Raw genomic sequence first — 16,860 nt, forward strand, 5'->3', positions numbered from 1 at the left:
TTTCTAATTTGAGTTTGGTATTTTTACACATTATGTATAATCCTACCTTTCTAATTCGAGATTAAAGGAGTTTTCACTACTTCATAGTTCATATACACACTGAAATATTTGGAAAAATATCCTCGTGTTAAAATTCAAATGTATCTACTATTGATTCCTGACCCCGACTATAGTTAGTAAGAAAATCTGCACTTAATACAGTGGGAGACACATATGTACTGAATTCTAATCTCACTTGTGCGATGCGACCTAATAATCTAATCTCGGTTTAATTGCAAGTCACCTTTTCATTTACTGAGAAAAAACCTGATTTATTTATGTGTTTTATTTTATTGAATTTATACTTCTATATTAAAAGAAAATTATGCATTTTTTTTGTTTCTTGTACATATAGTTATATTTTATATCTTAGTCTTCAAATAGATTTTTTTTATAAAATACCTTTTTTTTGCATAAATATTTTATATCTTAGTTTTATATTCGCAGATTCAAATCATGGATCGAAGATATCATCATCACCATACACTGATACACCTCACAACTTGGTGATAAGATTCAATAAATCTATAGCTAACTCTAACCAGCTGAAATATATAGGAAACCAACTAACATGAGTAACGGTTGAAAAAATACTTCATCTATTCGACCAACCTAACCGGCTTTGGTCCCCGATCCGAGGAAAATCCCGAACACAAAGAGAAAGACAGAAAGATCGCGAATTCGAGCACAGGCAACGAATACAAAACTAACGTAATATGTTTTGGTCCCCGATCCAAGGAAAATAATTCCCTTGATTTATATACATATATGTTATGTAACGCCGAGAAATGTGAGACTTAAAAAACATTACAACAACAATGTGATTAAAAATACTACAACGGTAATATCAGCAACACACAAAAATTAAAAAGCAAGAAAGACTAAAAGAGACCCAAAACTAATACCGAACTTTGAGAGACAGGAGACGACGACGTTTTCTTATGACTTTTGCTTATATGTTGTCAACTTTTATATTTATGTATGGATATACATCACGTACTGCTTAGCTCAGTAATTACGCATGATGAAATGTTACTGCGAATGGTATACGATGATGAAAATAAACCTTTTTTATAAAGAAAAGAAGAAAAAAACTAACTGAAATGTAAAACTCTCTATCAATCAAGAAAGCAATAAACTAAATAAATAAAAAGATAAATTGAAATAGGGGGAGAGGAGGTAAGGGTAGAAGCTTAAAGTGATGTTTTCGTATCAATCTCAATCTCTCTCCATACCTCCAACGCCATTAAAACTTTGATAGACCTAACTTTTTATCTCCTTTAATTTGCCTATAAATACATTGTACACATACCTTATACTTATTCAGTTTCATATTCCAAAACCCCCTCAATAAACAGCAAAGAGTCTCATCTTACTCACAAGAATCAACACTACATTCTTTTTTGTTAAAGAATACAGTTTCAATCCTCGAAAGGCTAAACTCGATATGGCCCGTTGTTCCGAACTTCTTGCTATTTGCTTATGTATTCTTTTGATGCTCTCGTGGTGCGAAGCTTTGAGTAGCAACGTTGATGATGGATATGGCCATGAAGATGGAAGCTTCGAATCCGATAGCTTACTCAAGCTCAATAAAAACGACGACGTCCTTACCTTGATAAGCTCTGATGATAATACCACTTCGGCATCATCAACTGTTAGTGTTTCCGATTTCGGAGCCAAAGGAGATGGAAAAACGGATGATACTCAGGTATATTCTACATTTTTAAAACGTTAGATATGAAATTATATATCTTATAAAGCTAGTTATGGAAATTATGGTAGTTTTCGGTGTGAAAAGATGTACGGATCAGAAATTCAGCAGAGAAATGTTTTCTTATTTTGTATTGATGATGCATGCATGCATGGGTGTAATATGTATGCTTAAATAGGCCTTCAAGAAAGCATGGAAGAAAGCATGTTCGACAAATGGAGTTTCTAAGTTCTTAGTCCCTAAAGGCAAGACTTATCTCCTTAAGTCTACTCGATTCAGAGGCCCTTGCAAATCTCTACGTAACTTTCAGGTACTATTTTGTTTGTTTTCTTTACTGTAAGTCTAATCATTAGTTAATAATATTCGGTTAGTTACTAAATTTTATTACTTGATTTTTTAACTTATTAAACTGCAGATTCTAGGCACTTTATCAGCATCTACAAAACGATCGGATTATAAAAACGACAAAAACCATTGGCTTATCTTGGAGGACGTTAACAATCTATCAATCGATGGCGGCTCGACGGGAATTATTGAGGGCAACGGAAAAATCTGGTGGCAAAACTCATGCAAAATCGACAAATCTAAGGTATGTATATGTGTCACACAAAAATATCTTTATATATACTTATTTAAGATACTCCTAAACAATATAATTAAATTGGTTTGTCTTTTTTTTTTTTTCCTTGTGTTATGCAGCCATGCACAAAAGCACCAACGGTACGCAAATACAATACAAAAGCCCCATATATATATATATATATTTATATGCATATACTTAATTTTTTCACACGCAAACTAAGTGAAAGTTTGATTATAAAATTGGCATGTTTGTGTGTTATGCATATGCAGGCTCTTACTCTCTACAACTTAAAGAAATTGAATGTGAAGAATCTGAGGGTGAAAAATGCGCAGCAGATTCAGATTTCGATTGAGAAATGCAACAATGTTAAAGTCAAGAATGTCGCAATCACTGCTCCTGACGATAGTCCCAACACGGACGGTATTCACATCACTAATACCCAAAACATTCAGATCTCCAATTCAGAAATTGGAACAGGTAATGATCCATAAATTTACATAATTGAGGTTTTGTGATGCATTTATGTGTAACAAGAAGCTAAGACTAAACTGAGGTCGGCAGCTATCATTTTTTGATTCATTATAAAAAAAAATGTTCTTGGATGTTTGTATTTATATAGGTGATGATTGTATATCCATTGAGGATGGATCCCAAAATGTTCAGATCAATGACTTAACTTGCGGCCCCGGTCACGGGATCAGGTAAATGAAAGTATCGTTTTTCGAATTCCAAAATAATTAAGGGTTACAAAATCGTACTAGGAAACACTTGTTCTTAACTAATATTATAATCTTTAACAAACAAAAAATTAATAAATGTAATTATTTAAAATTAAAGTAATATAAGTAAATATATAACTAATATCGATAATTGTTTGATTTTTCTGATGTGAAGCATTGGGAGTTTGGGGGATGACAATTCGAAAGCTTATGTCTCGGGGATTAATGTAGATGGTGCTAAGCTCTCTTCTACTGACAATGGAGTTAGAATTAAAACTTACCAGGTGATGATCGATTTTATTCTTTTTTTCACAAACAGCCCCACTTTTACAAATCTCTCTGATTTTCGCCGTTTGTTTTGAAACATCCAATAAAACCCCCTTAACTATTGATCTCAGGGAGGATCGGGAACTGCCAAGAACATTCAATTTCAAAATATTCGTATGGAAAATGTCAAGAATCCGATCATAATCGATCAGAACTACTGCGACAAGGAAAAATGCGAGCAACAGGTAACTGATTGATTTTACTTAGTAGAATTGTTTCATTTTCTGTTATTGCTAAACTAGCTAGCTTCACTCGTATTGAAATATGAAATATGTTTTGGGTAGGAATCGGCGGTGCAAGTGAGCAATGTGGTGTACCGGAACATAAGCGGTACGAGTGCAACGGATGTGGCAATAACGTTTAATTGCAGTGAGAAATATCCATGCAAGGGAATTGTGCTTGAGAACGTTAATATCAAAGGAGGAACAGCTTCTTGCAAAAATGCCAATGTACAGGATCAAGGCACCGTTTCTCCTCGGTGTTCTTCCAATTATTTCCTTATGTAATATAACATACATATATATATATATATATTGATATACATGTAGATGGTGTACTCTACGTATTGAGTCTTGATATATGTAGAATAGTAAAGATATTATGGGATTATACATACACTAGTCTTAATTTGTCTTATATATATGTAATATAATAAGTAATATTGATTGTTTCTATTTCCCTGAATAAATGAATAAGATTATTTGTCTAATATTTTGTATTACTATTCAAAAGTGGTGGAAACTATACAAAATTCCGTAAAGTCGTTTAATATTTAATGTTTTGTCTAACATACAGTAATATATTATAAAAAGAAACATGTTGCGCAAATAGTTGTTGATACAAATCATATGGGCCGAATTTGTGCCTAGCTATCTTAATTTATAGTTGTACAACTATAATCCCAAAATAAACCAATGTTTTTCAGTGAGCTCTTTGCTTTGTGGCCTATTTTACTAAAAGCTCTTTGAATAAATCTTGATGTATTTTTTATACACTAATAGAAAAATGATAAATCCCATAATAAACTGACTTTCAGCTAGCTCTTTATTTGCCTACTTTTCTAAAAGGTCATCGATTCAAATTCTTGATGCAAATTTTTGTGTTTAATTTTTGTTTTTGTTTTTTGTTTTTTTTGTTTTTAATGCCGTTGGTCTCAAATCTCAACGGATAACTTTAAAAGTTGGCAAGAACTTTAGCCTTTAAAAAAAAAATCATAAAACATCTGAGGAAATTCCGAAATCAATGTCCGTAGAATAAGGTACATAAAAAGTGTCTTCAAAATTAATGAGATTAGATAAAGTTAAAAAGCAAAATCCAAGAATGTAGTTGTTACCCTTTCTTTACTTCAATTCTTGCTTTGCTCTTCAGTTGCTGGCTTGTTCTGCTCCTCCGCCGTTGCTGTCGTCGCCGGAGGCGGCGGTGGAGGTGGAGGAGGAGCGTTGGCAACGGTGGGAACGCCGGCATCGATGCAGCTACGGCACTTTCTCTCGACCCAACCTTCGATGTCGTGGTCTCCGCCGTCAGATAAATGGCGGCCGCCGCAGAGCCGAGCAAAAACGCCGGCTAAGACAGATAAAATGGTGATGACGGCTAAGACGACGACGAGTGTTTCTATTGAACGGTGGTCCGAGTTGTGACTCGGCTGGTCTTGGGAAGGTGGGTCCACGTATATGGTGGTCGGTGTGGTTGTGGTGCCGAGTTGGTCATCGAGTTTTGCCGTGACTCGGAACATGAGATCAGAGAGTTTAGAGAGAGTGAGAGTGAGAGAGTTAGAGTGAGAGCCTTTCAGGTGGGCTTGTGGGAGCCAAGGTTTAAGACTTGAAGTGGAGAGTGTGTTTAATTAATAATTATATGGATCGACTTTATAATAAAATTAAAATGTAGTATATGATTAAATTAAATTGCAATTCCCAATTTGTCCTCAGTGTCTGTAAACCCAAAAAATCACATGCATTTGGTTAAAACGAAGAGGTGTTTGTTTTGTTGTCCCCACCACACTTTAATTACCCACTTCTCGTCTGCTTCTTGTCTTTCTATTGAGCCCCCTTTGACTCAATTAAACATTATTTATTCTTACAAATAAATGTGATCATCATGAATACATACATATATATATCTATACATTATCTTTGAACTCACTAGTAACTGATATAGATTTATGTGGCCTTGGCTTTTTTTGTCTGTTAAGTTTTTGCAGGTGATATCAATGGTGGGGTTTGTTCATCTTGTTTTATCTCTGCCTCTTCTTATTTTTAATATAACAATGTGTCAGCTCAATAATGTTAAAAAAAATGTCACTACCCATAAATATCTGTCGACTATAAGAAAATCACGCAATTGCTCAACAAGCTCAATTTTTCAGCACATCACATCAATTGTTGGGCCTGAGTTGAGTATATTGGGCTTAGAAATCCAACAAGCTCAATTTACTCAACAACCCTAATCACCTTTATGGTTTCATCGTCTTCACTCTTGAGCTACTATATGTAGAGTAATTTTACCGCCATTAGGGTTCTACAGCTCATCTACGCATAAAATCGAGTTGCGTCGTCGACAATGGCGGAACGTGGCGGTGAGCGTGATGGAGAACGTGGTGGTGAACGCGGCGGTTTCGGACGTGGATTTAGCGGTCGCGGTGGTGGAAGAGGAGGTCCGAGAGGTCGTAGTCGCCGTGGAGGTCGTGCTCAAGAGGAGACGAAATGGATCCCAGTGACGAAGCTTGGTCGTCTTGTACAGGAAGGTAAAATCCAGAAGCTGGAGCAGATCTACCTCCATTCTCTACCAGTGAAGGAGTACCAAATCGTGGATCTGCTCGTCGGTCCAACGCTGAAGGATGAAGTGATGAAAATTATGCCGGTTCAGAAACAAACCAGAGCCGGTCAGAGGACTAGATTCAAGGCCTTCGTCGTCGTCGGAGATAGTAACGGCCACGTCGGATTGGGAGTGAAGTGTTCCAAGGAAGTGGCGACGGCGATCAGAGGAGGGATTATTCTGGCGAAATTGTCTGTGATTCCGATTAGAAGGGGTTATTGGGGTAATAAGATTGGGAAGCCACATACGGTCCCGTGCAAGGTTACCGGAAAATGTGGTTCTGTTACGGTGCGGATGGTTCCGGCACCAAGAGGTTCTGGTATCGTGGCGGCTAGGGTTCCTAAGAAGGTTCTACAGTTCGCCGGAATTGATGATGTCTTCACTTCTTCCAGAGGATCGACCAAAACGTTGGGAAACTTCGTCAAGGTATGCATTTTCTTATCAACTGTTTTCTTCAATAATCAGCTGAAATTAGGTAGTGGATAAGCAATTGATTGTATGTATCATTACGAACTAGTACCAATTTAGTGAATTCATATTAGACATTAGGTTTTTGCTGAATGTAATTGGGTTGAGCATTTGATCGGATTTGAGCCCTTGTTTGATCGGATTCTTCTTAAATGTAATGAGTTTTTGGTTGTTGTTTTGGGTTATGGTCAGGCTACGTTCGATTGTCTTCAGAAGACTTACGGGTTCCTTACACCGGAATTTTGGAAAGAGACAAGATTTGTAAAATCACCATACCAAGAGTACACTGATCTCTTGGCTAAGCCTCTCAGCAGCAAGCAAATCACCGAAGTTGAAGACCAACAAGCCTAGAGTATATTCTCAAGCCGAGTCAGCTTTTTGTTCGAAATGTGCTTCTCTGTCTTTGAAATAGTGTTTTTAAAAGTTGTGTTTGTTTGAAGTTTTCAATGCAATCATACGAATTTTCTAAATTTTGGGAGTTGCACAAATACGCTGCGTGAGACAAAATGACTAAGAAATAAGAAGATTTACATAAGCAAAATCAAACGGCAATCACTGTAATTTGAATCGGGTTGAAAGCCCAACTTTGAATTATTATAAAGCCTTGAGAAGGCCCAGCCCATTTATAATTCTAATTAATTAATTGGTTGGTGACTGGAACTTTTGGAAATATTGACTTTGAATAAGAAGAAATACAGAAGATGGAGGTCACGTTGACATTCCTTTACAATTCTTCCAACTTTCTTCCCGGCTCAGCGAGTTTTCTCTCTTCATCTAAATTCTAGGAATCTGAGTTTTTATTTGTTTTCGCCGGGAAACTCGAGTCGAGGACTCGTTTTAATTATCCTGTTCCGAATCCTATTAGTCTATTCTTGAACATCTTCAAGCAATAAATTTTGTATTTTTTTTTTTGTCGGAATTGTTCTGTATTTTTGAAATCTCGGTCTCAATGGGGACTCCGGAATTTCCAGATCTGGGGAAACACTGCTCCGTAGATTATTGCAAGCAGATCGATTTCTTGCCATTCACCTGCGATCGCTGCATTCAGGTTCGCTTTTTGATTCCGTCTTAATAGAATAATAATTTATATAATGCCATTCTCTTAGATAGATCCTGCTAGTTTCTACGATCTATGATATCATTTTGATTTTTCAAATATCATGACTTCTTAAATCTCTGGTCGATTTTGTGGTTTTGAAACAGTAAGCTTATTTTTGTCATTTCATTATGTTCAAATTCAGTAGTTGATTTGAATCTAGTTTGATCGGTTTCTTAGATTTCCATTAATAATTGGCATTTTGAAGATTTACGGGTAAATCTTGTGATTAATTTTTTTTGTTTGGGGTTTGAGAAATCAGGTGTTTTGTTTGGAGCATCGTAGCTATATGAAACACAATTGTCCAAAAGGAAACAGAGGAGATTTAACTGTGGTTATATGTCCGTTATGTGCTAAAGGAGTTCGGTTAAACCCTGACGAAGATCCAAACATCACTTGGGAGAAACATGTGAATACAGATTGCGATCCATCAAACTACGAAAAAGTTGTCAAGAAGAAGAAATGTCCTGTCCCAAGATGCAGAGAATCGCTAACTTTCTCTAACACAATCAAATGTCGAGATTGCGGCGTCGACCATTGCTTGAAACATAGGTTCGGACCTGATCATAGTTGTTCAGGACCGAAGAAACCTGAATCGAGTTTTTCATTCATTGGTGGTTTCTTGAGTACAAACACAAAAGAAGCTCCCGCAACATCATCATCGAGATGGTCTAGTCTTTTAGCTTCAGCGGAGGCAAGTATTAGCAAACTCGGTAACGATATTAGCCAGAAGTTACAGTTTGGGAGTGGCAGCGATGGTAATTTAGAGAAAAGGCAGGAGAGGAATGGAAAACAGAGTAGTGGCAAAGTAACGGTTGATGTTTGTCCGAAATGCAGCAGAGGGTTTCGTGATCCGGTGGATCTGTTGAAGCATATCGATAGAGATCATCGTGGCACTTCTAAAGCTTAAATGCAGAGAAGCCCAAGTGATTAATATTTGTGTGATTTGTATGTATCACTGTTATTTTATTTTTTTGTAACACCACATTCTTTGAGATCGGGTTTTCTTTGACCGGTTTTGGTTTTCTTGTTTAGAAAATCGTAAACAAATCTCCTGTCTATTATACTCCTACAAATCATACAGATCATATGGTTTTCAACGCATATGGTTTTCTTGGAGTATATTCTTTGCTCACATTCTTCTTCTTTCCTACATAAAAAGAATTCTCCCGTCATTCGCCGTGCAGTTTTTATATTTAACAAAACTAAAAAACTTATTTTCGTTAAGTATATTACAAACATATTTTCACTAAAATAAAATTTTATTTTCTTACGAAATTTTAGATATTTATAACATCTTATTCAGTTCGACAATAGAAAAGAGGACAGAAACATATTACATAGTACAGACTTTACAACAAATCAACGTGTGGGCATATGATTTACCGCACGTGTGTAACTAATATTGTGGGGCTGCACTATCGGGGTCGTTGATCTCTATGAGGTGGCAAATACACACCGTTGATTGGATAGTAGGCAGACGTAGACTCCTTAACACACGCCAGACACTTTCTTCTCTCTGAAATAATATAAAACAAAGACTACAGTTTTTTATTTTTTATTTTTTATTTTAAGGACGACGTTGGACATATAAGAGACGCAAGACCAAGACTCAGATTTGCCAAGACCAAGACTCAGAGCAAGACTTAATGGCGGTAGGAAAGGAAAACGCGACGTCGACGTTGATGGAAGATGAAGAAGTAATAGTGAAGCCACGTACGGACAAGAGAGAGTATCGGAGGATCGTTCTCAAGAACTCGCTTAAGGTGTTGTTAATCAGCGATCCAGAGACTGATAAGGTTACTAACTATCGATTCATTCATGCTCTAATTTCTACTCCTTTTAAGAAAGAAAAAATATTAGTTCCTCTGACGATTCCTCTGTGTCCTTGCTTTTAGTGTGCTGCTTCAATGAATGTTAGCGTTGGATCGTTCTCCGACCCTGAAGGACTAGAAGGGCTAGCTCATTTCCTTGGTACTTTACTTTTTCTCTTTCTTTTAGTTTAATGATATATATTCTTCATAGCAGTATTCAGTCACTGAGTTGAGATATAAACAGTGATTTATTTCTCATTTTCTTTCTATATATGAAGAAATAATATCTGATTTTTATGCTGGCCGTTTTGTTATTTTGGATGTGGGGGTGTGTCAAGAGCATATGCTATTTTATGCAAGTGAAAAGTATCCAGAGGAAGATTGTTACATGAAGTACATCTCGGAGGTAATGTTCAAATACAAGTCTTTGATCATAATTTGATGTTCTTCTTGCATCGGTTTCTTGTCTTACGTTAACGAAACTTGAATAAAAAATAGAAACTGGAATGTCCTTAATTGAATTATCTTGTTTTTTTTTTTTTGGTAGCATGGAGGGCGCACAAATGCTTATACATCCAGTGAAGATACAAACTACCATTTCGATATCAACACAGATTGTTTCGATGAGGCTTTGGACAGGTTGACCACTCGCATTTGTTTTAATCTCTTGCTAAAGCTAATCTGCTCTGATTTGACAGTGTTGGATTCTTTATTGCGTAAATCAGGTTTGCACAGTTCTTTATCAAACCGCTGATGTCAGCTGATGCCACCATGAGGGAGATCAAGGCTGTCGACTCTGGTTAGCCTTTTTTTTTTAACACTTTCTCAGATAGCTTTCTTGTTGCAGTTTGCTAACGACTTCCTTCTCATCCAGAGAATAAGAAAAACTTGTTGTCTGATTCTCGGCGTATGCGCCAGGTATTTTCCTCTGTTCTCAAGATCTTAATATATGGGTTATTTGTGTCATATGTATCCATTTAGTTATTAGCACTGAAAGATTCATTTTACTGATTATCTACGGAAATTAAGTGTGCATCTGTTGAGTGTTTTTGTCTTCCTTTTTTGCTCACACAGCTGCAGAAGCATCTAAGCAGAGAAGACCATCCATATCACAAATTTAGCACAGGTCCATGTTCGACCTATTCTTGATTGGTGTTAACTGGCGTTCATGTAACGAGGTTTCGTGCTATGGTGCATTAGAAAAGTTAGTGGTCTCCCGCTTATAAAGTGATGTGTTTCCTCAGGGAATATGGATACTCTCCATGTACGACCCCAAGCAAAAGGAATAGATACAAGGAGTGAACTAATTAACTTCTATGATGAACACTATTCTGCCAACATCATGAATCTGGTTGTTTATGGCAAGGGTAGGTTTTGAAGCTAACCCAAAAACTCAAATTCTCTTACTTTCAGAAAACCTTATATAACATTTGTTACATCTCTTTGCTATCTTCAGAAAACCTTGATAAAACTCAAGGTCTTGTGGAAGAGATGTTCCAGGAAATTCGAAACACCAATAAGGGTATCCCTAGATTTTCTGGTCAGCCGTGTACTCTGGACCATTTGCAGGTTTTTGTACCTTATTTCAGCTTTAGCATTATTACTTCAGTCACCGAGAAATGTTTCTAATAGGGCTCTTTATTTCATTGGTTTTTAGGTTCTTGTAAAGGCTGTACCTATAAGGCAGGGTCACAAGCTTACTGTTTCATGGCCTGTAACGCCTAGCATCCATCATTATGAAGAAGCACCATGCAGGTACCTTGGTCATCTAATTGGTCATGAAGGAGAAGGAAGTTTGTTTCATGCCTTAAAAATCTTGGGTAGGTCTTCTTTGGATCCAAACTTATAATGTTTTATACCTGAAACTGAAAGAGGGATATTACTTGTAGTCTTCAGTTCTATATTTCCTGTTTTCAAAATGATTAGCTGTTTCCTGTGAATTAGTTTCAAGGGTGTTGCTTGATCATTATAATTATCCACTTTGAAGATTTGTGAGGTTTTCTAGCCGATAATTTAGAAAAAAGTTTCTTTCGAAACTACAGTTGTTGTTTGTTCTAGTAGCTATAAAATTTCTGCCCTTATTTTGGCGTGCCATATAATCAATCTACTATACTAGTCTTGCTTAATTCTTACTAATACTTGCACAGGTTGGGCAACTGGACTGTATGCTGGCGAAGGAGAGTGGACTATGGACTATTCTTTCTTCAATGTTTCGATTAATCTTACTGATGCTGGCCATGGTGGGTTTATAACCCATCATCTTGAAACAATCTTTCTAAAATGTAAAATATCGACGTGCTTGATATCTTCAATATGGTTTTTGTTTTCTTGCTTGGTATATAGAGCATATGGAAGATATTTTAGGGTTGTTGTTCAGACACATTAAGCTATTACAACAGTCTGGTGTTTCCCAGTGGATTTTTGATGAGGTATTGGTATTATTATTAAGCTGTACGACTTTTTTTCTGTTGTTGTCTGCTTTTAATTAATCTTGCCAGTATTCCTATTGATTCACTAGAGTTTAATACTCTTTTTTTTTTTTTTTAATTTGTTGTTGAAGCTCTCAGCTATCTGTGAGGCAAGTTTTCATTATCGAGCCAAAATAGATCCAATTTCTTATGCAGAGGATATTTCATCAAACATGACGGTAATAGTATATTTCTTTTTCAGCTGTTCACTTCTCATATCGTTTTAACTTCTTATATATCTTCATCTGCTTGATATATGGGTGGCCTTTCCAGTGAAAAAAATGTAGAATAGATGCTTAGTTACAGGGCTTAACTCTGTTACATTTAAGCATATTTTTTTGAAAAATTACATTCAAGCATTACACCCATATGAAGTTTGATCTTGATCTTTTGCAATTGTGCTTCAGATATACCCAACCAAGCATTGGCTCGTTGGATCATCACTGCCTTCGAAATTTAATCCAGCTACTATACAAAAGGTTCTTGATGAGCTTTCTCCTAGAAATGTTCGGTAAGTCTCACTTTAAGCAGCCCTGAATGTGTAGAATTTACATGTAGTCCAAGCATTGAAATCCCCTAATAACTCACTGCCAAGTAAGCTCGTGGTGCCGCAGAATATAATACCATTACATTTGTAGAATCTTCTGGAAATCAAATAAATTTGAAGGAGAAACTGACAAGGTTGAGCCATGGTACAACACTGCTTATTCTTTTGAGAAGATAACCGAATTCACCATTCAGGTTGGCTTTTGATATATTAACTGAAATTGTATCCTGTTTGATTCAAGATTTTCCTGTTACTCTGGAGGTAAGTCCAATTTTTTTTATTTGTGCTTAATAATTACAGGAGTGGATGCAGTCTGCCCCTGATGTAAACTTGCTTCTACCAATACCTAATGTCTTCATTCCTACGGATTTGTCATTAAAGGATGTTAAAGATAAGGTTCAGTTCCATCACTCTAGTTTCAAGTATCTCCTAGAGTTAGAAATGCATGAAGCAGTTATCTAATGTTAGGTAATCAAATTGTGGAACAGGAGGACATCTATCCTGTTTTGTTGAGAAAGTCAGCATTCTCAAGATTGTGGTACAAACCTGATACAATGTTCTTCAAACCAAAGGCTTATGTTAAGATGGATTTCAACTGTCCCCTTTCAGTCACATCTCCGGATGCTGTAGTTCTTTCAAATATGTTTGTTTGGTTGCTGGTGGACTATTTGAATGAATATGGTAAGATTCGACAACGACTTTCTTTGGATGCCCTTCTGTTCTGTTCTGTCACAATATCAGACAAGTACCAAAAGTTATGAGCCTTCTTGTTTGGTGTTTGTATCATGAGCATTGTTGTGTCATCTTTACCTCAATGTTTCAGCTTATTATGCTCAGTCTGCTGGTCTTCACTACGGATTAGGTCTTTCGGACAATGGTTTTGAGGTGGGTTTTGTAAAAGGACTCTGACGTTTCCTTGTCCTTTGCTTAATGAATCTTATGTTTTTTCTCATTTCCAGCTGACTCTTGTTGGCTTCAATCACAAATTGAGGATCTTGCTGGAAGCTGTCATGCAAAAGATTGCAAAATTTGAAGTTAAACCTGACAGATTTTCTGTTATCAAGGTAACCTTTGTTAGTAGACCTCCTCCCTCTTTCTAGATTAACATGACTCTCCTTTTCAATTTTTGGTATGATATTAACAACATCCAATAATATAATGTGATTTTCTACTTCCTTATCTATTATCATGTAATATAGGAAACAGTCACCAAAGCATACCAAAATTACAAATTCCAACAACCATATCAACAAGCCACGAGTTACTGCTCAATGGTATTACAAGATCACACTTGGCCTTGGACAGAGGAGCTAGATGCTCTTTCTCATTTAGAAGCTCAAGACTTGGTGAATTTCGTTCCAATGCTATTATCCAGGACCTTTGTTGAGTGCTACATAGCAGGTATGAATATCATCCCTGTAGTCTTTGCTCTCTAATCATTTTTCTGTCGTTTTTTTGTATATAATTAGACACTCATTGCAGGAAATGTTGAGAAGAATGAAGCTGAGTCAATGGTCAAGCATGTTGAAGATATTCTTTTTAACGACCTAAAACCTATTTGTCGTCCTTTATTCCCATCCCAGTTCTTGACAAACAGGGTTGCAGAGCTGGGAACAGGAATCAAATACTTCTACCATCAACAAGGCTCAAACCCCAGTGATGAAAATTCTGCTCTCGTGCATTATATTCAGGTATATTTGCGACCAGATTAGTTACATGTGTTATAGAGATTGTCTTGTAGAACTTGATACTTCAACTCTTTGTGAGTTTGGAGAGTTTCTTCTTGTAGATCTTTGTTTTCTTACTAAAGGGAAATTGATATGCAATGAACAGGTTCATCAAGATGAATGTGCCATGAATAGCAAACTTCAACTTTTCTGTCTCATCGCAAAGCAAGCCACTTTTCACCAGCTTAGAACGGTCGAGCAACTTGGTTACATCACTTCACTTTCTCGGAGGTATGTGTTTATTTTTCTCTGTGTTAGAATATCCCTGAGTTATACTTGAAGCATAACCACTTTTTCTGCAACACAGCAACTACTCTGGTATCTATGGTGTAAAGTTCATTATCCAGTCTTCAGTTAAGGTACCAACTGTTCTTGCCTCTCTGCTACTCGGAGTTTTGTATAGTTATTGCATATCTCCTTAATTGCTTTTTTGAGTTTGTCGTTAATAGGGTCCTGGACATATTGATTCAAGGGTCGAATCACTACTCAAGGATCTTGAGACTAAAGTTTACAAGATAAGCGATGAGGAGTTCAAGGTGATATGACACAAGCAGATATTATATAGATCAATATTTGCTTTGCTTAAGATAACAATAGGCTTCCCACAGTCTCACCATTGGGCCTCTATAAGAATTTAACTGACATTGACTTTACTCTCCTCAGAGCAATGTAACGGCTTTGATAGACATGAAGCTTGAGAAACACAAGAACTTGACGGAGGAATCTTGGTTTTACTGGGGAGAGATTCAAAACGGGACATTCAAATTCAACCGCATAGATGCAGAGGTAATAGACAACAAAGTGTAGAACTTTTAGCAATGTTCAAGCCACTAACAAAGCTTCTTGGGGGTGGTTTGTCTTTGTGGGTTAGGTGGCTGCACTACGAGAGCTAAAGAAGGAAGAATTGATAGATTTCTTTGACGAATACATAAAGGTTGACGCACCAAGAAAGAAATCGTTGAGCATATGCGTTTATGGAAGCCAGCATTTGAAGGAAATGGCATCTGACAAAGACAAAGTTGTATCACCATTCGTAGAAATCGAAAACATTGTTGGTTTCAGAAAGTCTCGACCTCTATACGGATCGTTGAAAGGATGCAGCCAGCTCAAACTGTGAGGAGGTCCCAAACTCTTTGCAACGATATACACACAAACACTCGTATACCAAAAAAACGATATTTTTATATGCGACTCTGTATTCATCTGATTGTTACAAAACAGAATTTTATCATTGAAAAACACGGATTATAAGTTATGTTGATTGCAGCTTTTGTCGAGCAAAGATAAGAATGGTATCAAAAGGTCTTCTATCACTTGGTTGTGTTAAATACTATATTATTTTGTTGGGTTTTTTTATCAGTTCTTCAAGTCCATATGTTAAACATTGGGACAGCTAATAAGATACAGTTGACTCTATTGTCCAAAATCCGACAAATCGTTGTTAACTCCAGAATCTTCGGGTGTGGTGGTGGTTCAATGCTGGGCTTGAACCAATATTGATAATGTTCTCAAGGATCCGACAAAAAAAAAAGAAACAACTTGCACATAATTTAAAAGATTATCAAGTTGCAGACGTAAGCAAGGAATCGTTCCAAAAGGCAAATGGCTTCGTCAATAAATTTTTAGGAGCTAAACCAAAGATGCGGCAACCAAAGAAAAAAAACAATAGAACAAAAAAATAATCAATTTTAATTTCTCATCAACATCCAACTTGGAGTCCAGAGATTGTTAAATGTATCACAAAACCTCACAAGAACAGTTTTCTCAATAATAAAACAACAGAAAAGAAATAAAAATCAAACATCGCTCATCAAATCTCTCCTCCAAACCAAAAAAAATTAATAATATTTCTATATGAATTTTTTTTTTCTGATAAATCGATCAAACAACAGAGAACAACAAGAGATCCCTAGCGTCTTCATAACCATTAGGAGCCTTGTGACCACAACCACCAGTTCCGGATCCTAACCCACCAACCAAACCGGTCGAATCTTGACCCGACCCACCAAGAACACTACCTCCGATTAAATCGGTGACGCCGTGATGATGGTGGCCGTCGGAAGGAGGATGATAATAGAGACGCGCCGTCTGAGGACAATGAGAATGAAATCTCGCCGCTATTCTCACGCCTGCATCCAGCATCTCCGTGTATTTCCCCATTTTTTGAAAGATCTTCTTCTTATTTATTTTTTTATTTTTACTTCTTTTTTTTTTTTGGTCTTTCTCTTGAAGAGAGAGAGACGGAGACAATGGTGATGATTTTCCAAGTCGCCTCCAATTTATAGGATGCACGAAAAAGCGAACGAGTCTCCGCTTTCTTATCTTGAGGGTTTTATAATTCTTTTCGGTATTTTTTTCCTTGTCCCTTCGTTTCCTATCTTTTTTTTTCAAATCTGCCCCTCAAGTCTATTTCTTTCTTTCCTTTTTATTCTTTTGAAATCTTACCTTACCATAAGTTTCCTTTTTTTAATGGACAATTAACATACCGCGTAAGTTATTATTACTTTATGAGATTCTTTGAGTTCATCATGAATGAGTATTTTTTTAGAT

The 16,860-nt window shown here is 36.5% G+C and overlaps 6 protein-coding genes across 6 annotated transcripts; 4 read left to right on the forward strand and 2 right to left on the reverse strand.

Annotated features, from left to right (window-relative positions):
- Positions 1-1,380: 1,380 nt before the first annotated feature.
- On the forward strand, positions 1,381-4,078 carry LOC18019867 (polygalacturonase ADPG1). The gene is made up of 9 exons (XM_006402807.2): positions 1,381-1,747; positions 1,929-2,060; positions 2,166-2,339; positions 2,450-2,470; positions 2,603-2,810; positions 2,953-3,034; positions 3,228-3,336; positions 3,451-3,564; positions 3,664-4,078. Exons 1-9 carry the CDS (start codon positions 1,487-1,489, stop codon positions 3,883-3,885), a joined length of 1,323 nt encoding a protein of 440 aa, XP_006402870.1. The 5' UTR covers positions 1,381-1,486; the 3' UTR covers positions 3,886-4,078.
- A 532-nt stretch (positions 4,079-4,610) lies between these two features.
- LOC18019868 lies at positions 4,611-5,186 on the reverse strand. The gene has a single exon (XM_006402808.2). It carries the CDS (start codon positions 5,109-5,111, stop codon positions 4,725-4,727), a length of 387 nt encoding a protein of 128 aa, XP_006402871.1. The 5' UTR covers positions 5,112-5,186; the 3' UTR covers positions 4,611-4,724.
- A 667-nt stretch (positions 5,187-5,853) lies between these two features.
- Positions 5,854-7,199, forward strand: LOC18019869 (40S ribosomal protein S2-4). Its single transcript, XM_006402809.2, has 2 exons — positions 5,854-6,616; positions 6,851-7,199. Exons 1-2 carry the CDS (start codon positions 5,936-5,938, stop codon positions 7,007-7,009), a joined length of 840 nt encoding a protein of 279 aa, XP_006402872.1. The 5' UTR covers positions 5,854-5,935; the 3' UTR covers positions 7,010-7,199.
- Positions 7,200-7,382: 183 nt separating this feature from the next.
- LOC18019870 (zinc finger AN1 and C2H2 domain-containing stress-associated protein 13) lies at positions 7,383-8,849 on the forward strand. The gene is made up of 2 exons (XM_006402810.2): positions 7,383-7,706; positions 8,017-8,849. The coding sequence occupies exons 1-2, from the start codon at positions 7,608-7,610 to the stop codon at positions 8,662-8,664; spliced, it is 747 nt and encodes a 248-aa protein (XP_006402873.1). The 5' UTR covers positions 7,383-7,607; the 3' UTR covers positions 8,665-8,849.
- A 488-nt stretch (positions 8,850-9,337) lies between these two features.
- On the forward strand, positions 9,338-15,623 carry LOC18019871 (insulin-degrading enzyme-like 2). Its single transcript, XM_006402811.2, has 26 exons — positions 9,338-9,553; positions 9,653-9,728; positions 9,907-9,974; positions 10,116-10,207; positions 10,294-10,367; positions 10,443-10,486; positions 10,643-10,694; positions 10,813-10,935; positions 11,025-11,137; positions 11,226-11,388; positions 11,716-11,808; positions 11,912-11,997; positions 12,129-12,215; positions 12,444-12,547; positions 12,675-12,777; positions 12,884-12,979; positions 13,072-13,264; positions 13,407-13,468; positions 13,543-13,647; positions 13,783-13,984; positions 14,066-14,274; positions 14,417-14,541; positions 14,618-14,669; positions 14,760-14,846; positions 14,974-15,096; positions 15,182-15,623. The coding sequence occupies exons 1-26, from the start codon at positions 9,404-9,406 to the stop codon at positions 15,425-15,427; spliced, it is 2,928 nt and encodes a 975-aa protein (XP_006402874.1). The 5' UTR covers positions 9,338-9,403; the 3' UTR covers positions 15,428-15,623.
- Positions 15,624-15,932: 309 nt separating this feature from the next.
- On the reverse strand, positions 15,933-16,596 carry LOC18019872. The gene has a single exon (XM_006402812.2). It carries the CDS (start codon positions 16,468-16,470, stop codon positions 16,192-16,194), a length of 279 nt encoding a protein of 92 aa, XP_006402875.1. The 5' UTR covers positions 16,471-16,596; the 3' UTR covers positions 15,933-16,191.
- Positions 16,597-16,860: the final 264 nt, after the last annotated feature.

This window comes from Eutrema salsugineum, unplaced genomic scaffold (assembly GCF_000478725.1).
Source record: "Eutrema salsugineum unplaced genomic scaffold, Eutsalg1_0 scaffold_19, whole genome shotgun sequence".
NCBI classification, from domain to species: Eukaryota; Viridiplantae; Streptophyta; class Magnoliopsida; order Brassicales; family Brassicaceae; genus Eutrema; species Eutrema salsugineum.

What these genes read in the sequence shown, in the direction of transcription:
- LOC18019867 (XM_006402807.2), top strand. Translation starts at nt 1,487, where the DNA reads ATGGCCCGTTGTTCCGAACTTCTTGCTATTTGCTTATGTATTCTTTTG. An exon ending in GAAAAACGGATGATACTCAG is followed by an intron (nt 1,748 to 1,928) that starts GTATATTCTACA and finishes ATGCTTAAATAG; the next exon opens with GCCTTCAAGAAAGCATGGAA. An exon ending in TTAGAATTAAAACTTACCAG is followed by an intron (nt 3,337 to 3,450) that starts GTGATGATCGAT and finishes TATTGATCTCAG; the next exon opens with GGAGGATCGGGAACTGCCAA.
- LOC18019868 (XM_006402808.2), bottom strand. Translation starts at nt 5,111, where the DNA reads ATGTTCCGAGTCACGGCAAAACTCGATGACCAACTCGGCACCACAACC.
- LOC18019869 (XM_006402809.2), top strand. Translation starts at nt 5,936, where the DNA reads ATGGCGGAACGTGGCGGTGAGCGTGATGGAGAACGTGGTGGTGAACGC. An exon ending in CGTTGGGAAACTTCGTCAAG is followed by an intron (nt 6,617 to 6,850) that starts GTATGCATTTTC and finishes GGTTATGGTCAG; the next exon opens with GCTACGTTCGATTGTCTTCA.
- LOC18019870 (XM_006402810.2), top strand. Translation starts at nt 7,608, where the DNA reads ATGGGGACTCCGGAATTTCCAGATCTGGGGAAACACTGCTCCGTAGAT. An exon ending in CCTGCGATCGCTGCATTCAG is followed by an intron (nt 7,707 to 8,016) that starts GTTCGCTTTTTG and finishes TTGAGAAATCAG; the next exon opens with GTGTTTTGTTTGGAGCATCG.
- LOC18019871 (XM_006402811.2), top strand. Translation starts at nt 9,404, where the DNA reads ATGGCGGTAGGAAAGGAAAACGCGACGTCGACGTTGATGGAAGATGAA. An exon ending in TTCGATGAGGCTTTGGACAG is followed by an intron (nt 10,208 to 10,293) that starts GTTGACCACTCG and finishes TGCGTAAATCAG; the next exon opens with GTTTGCACAGTTCTTTATCA. An exon ending in TTTCGGACAATGGTTTTGAG is followed by an intron (nt 13,469 to 13,542) that starts GTGGGTTTTGTA and finishes TCTCATTTCCAG; the next exon opens with CTGACTCTTGTTGGCTTCAA.
- LOC18019872 (XM_006402812.2), bottom strand. Translation starts at nt 16,470, where the DNA reads ATGGGGAAATACACGGAGATGCTGGATGCAGGCGTGAGAATAGCGGCG.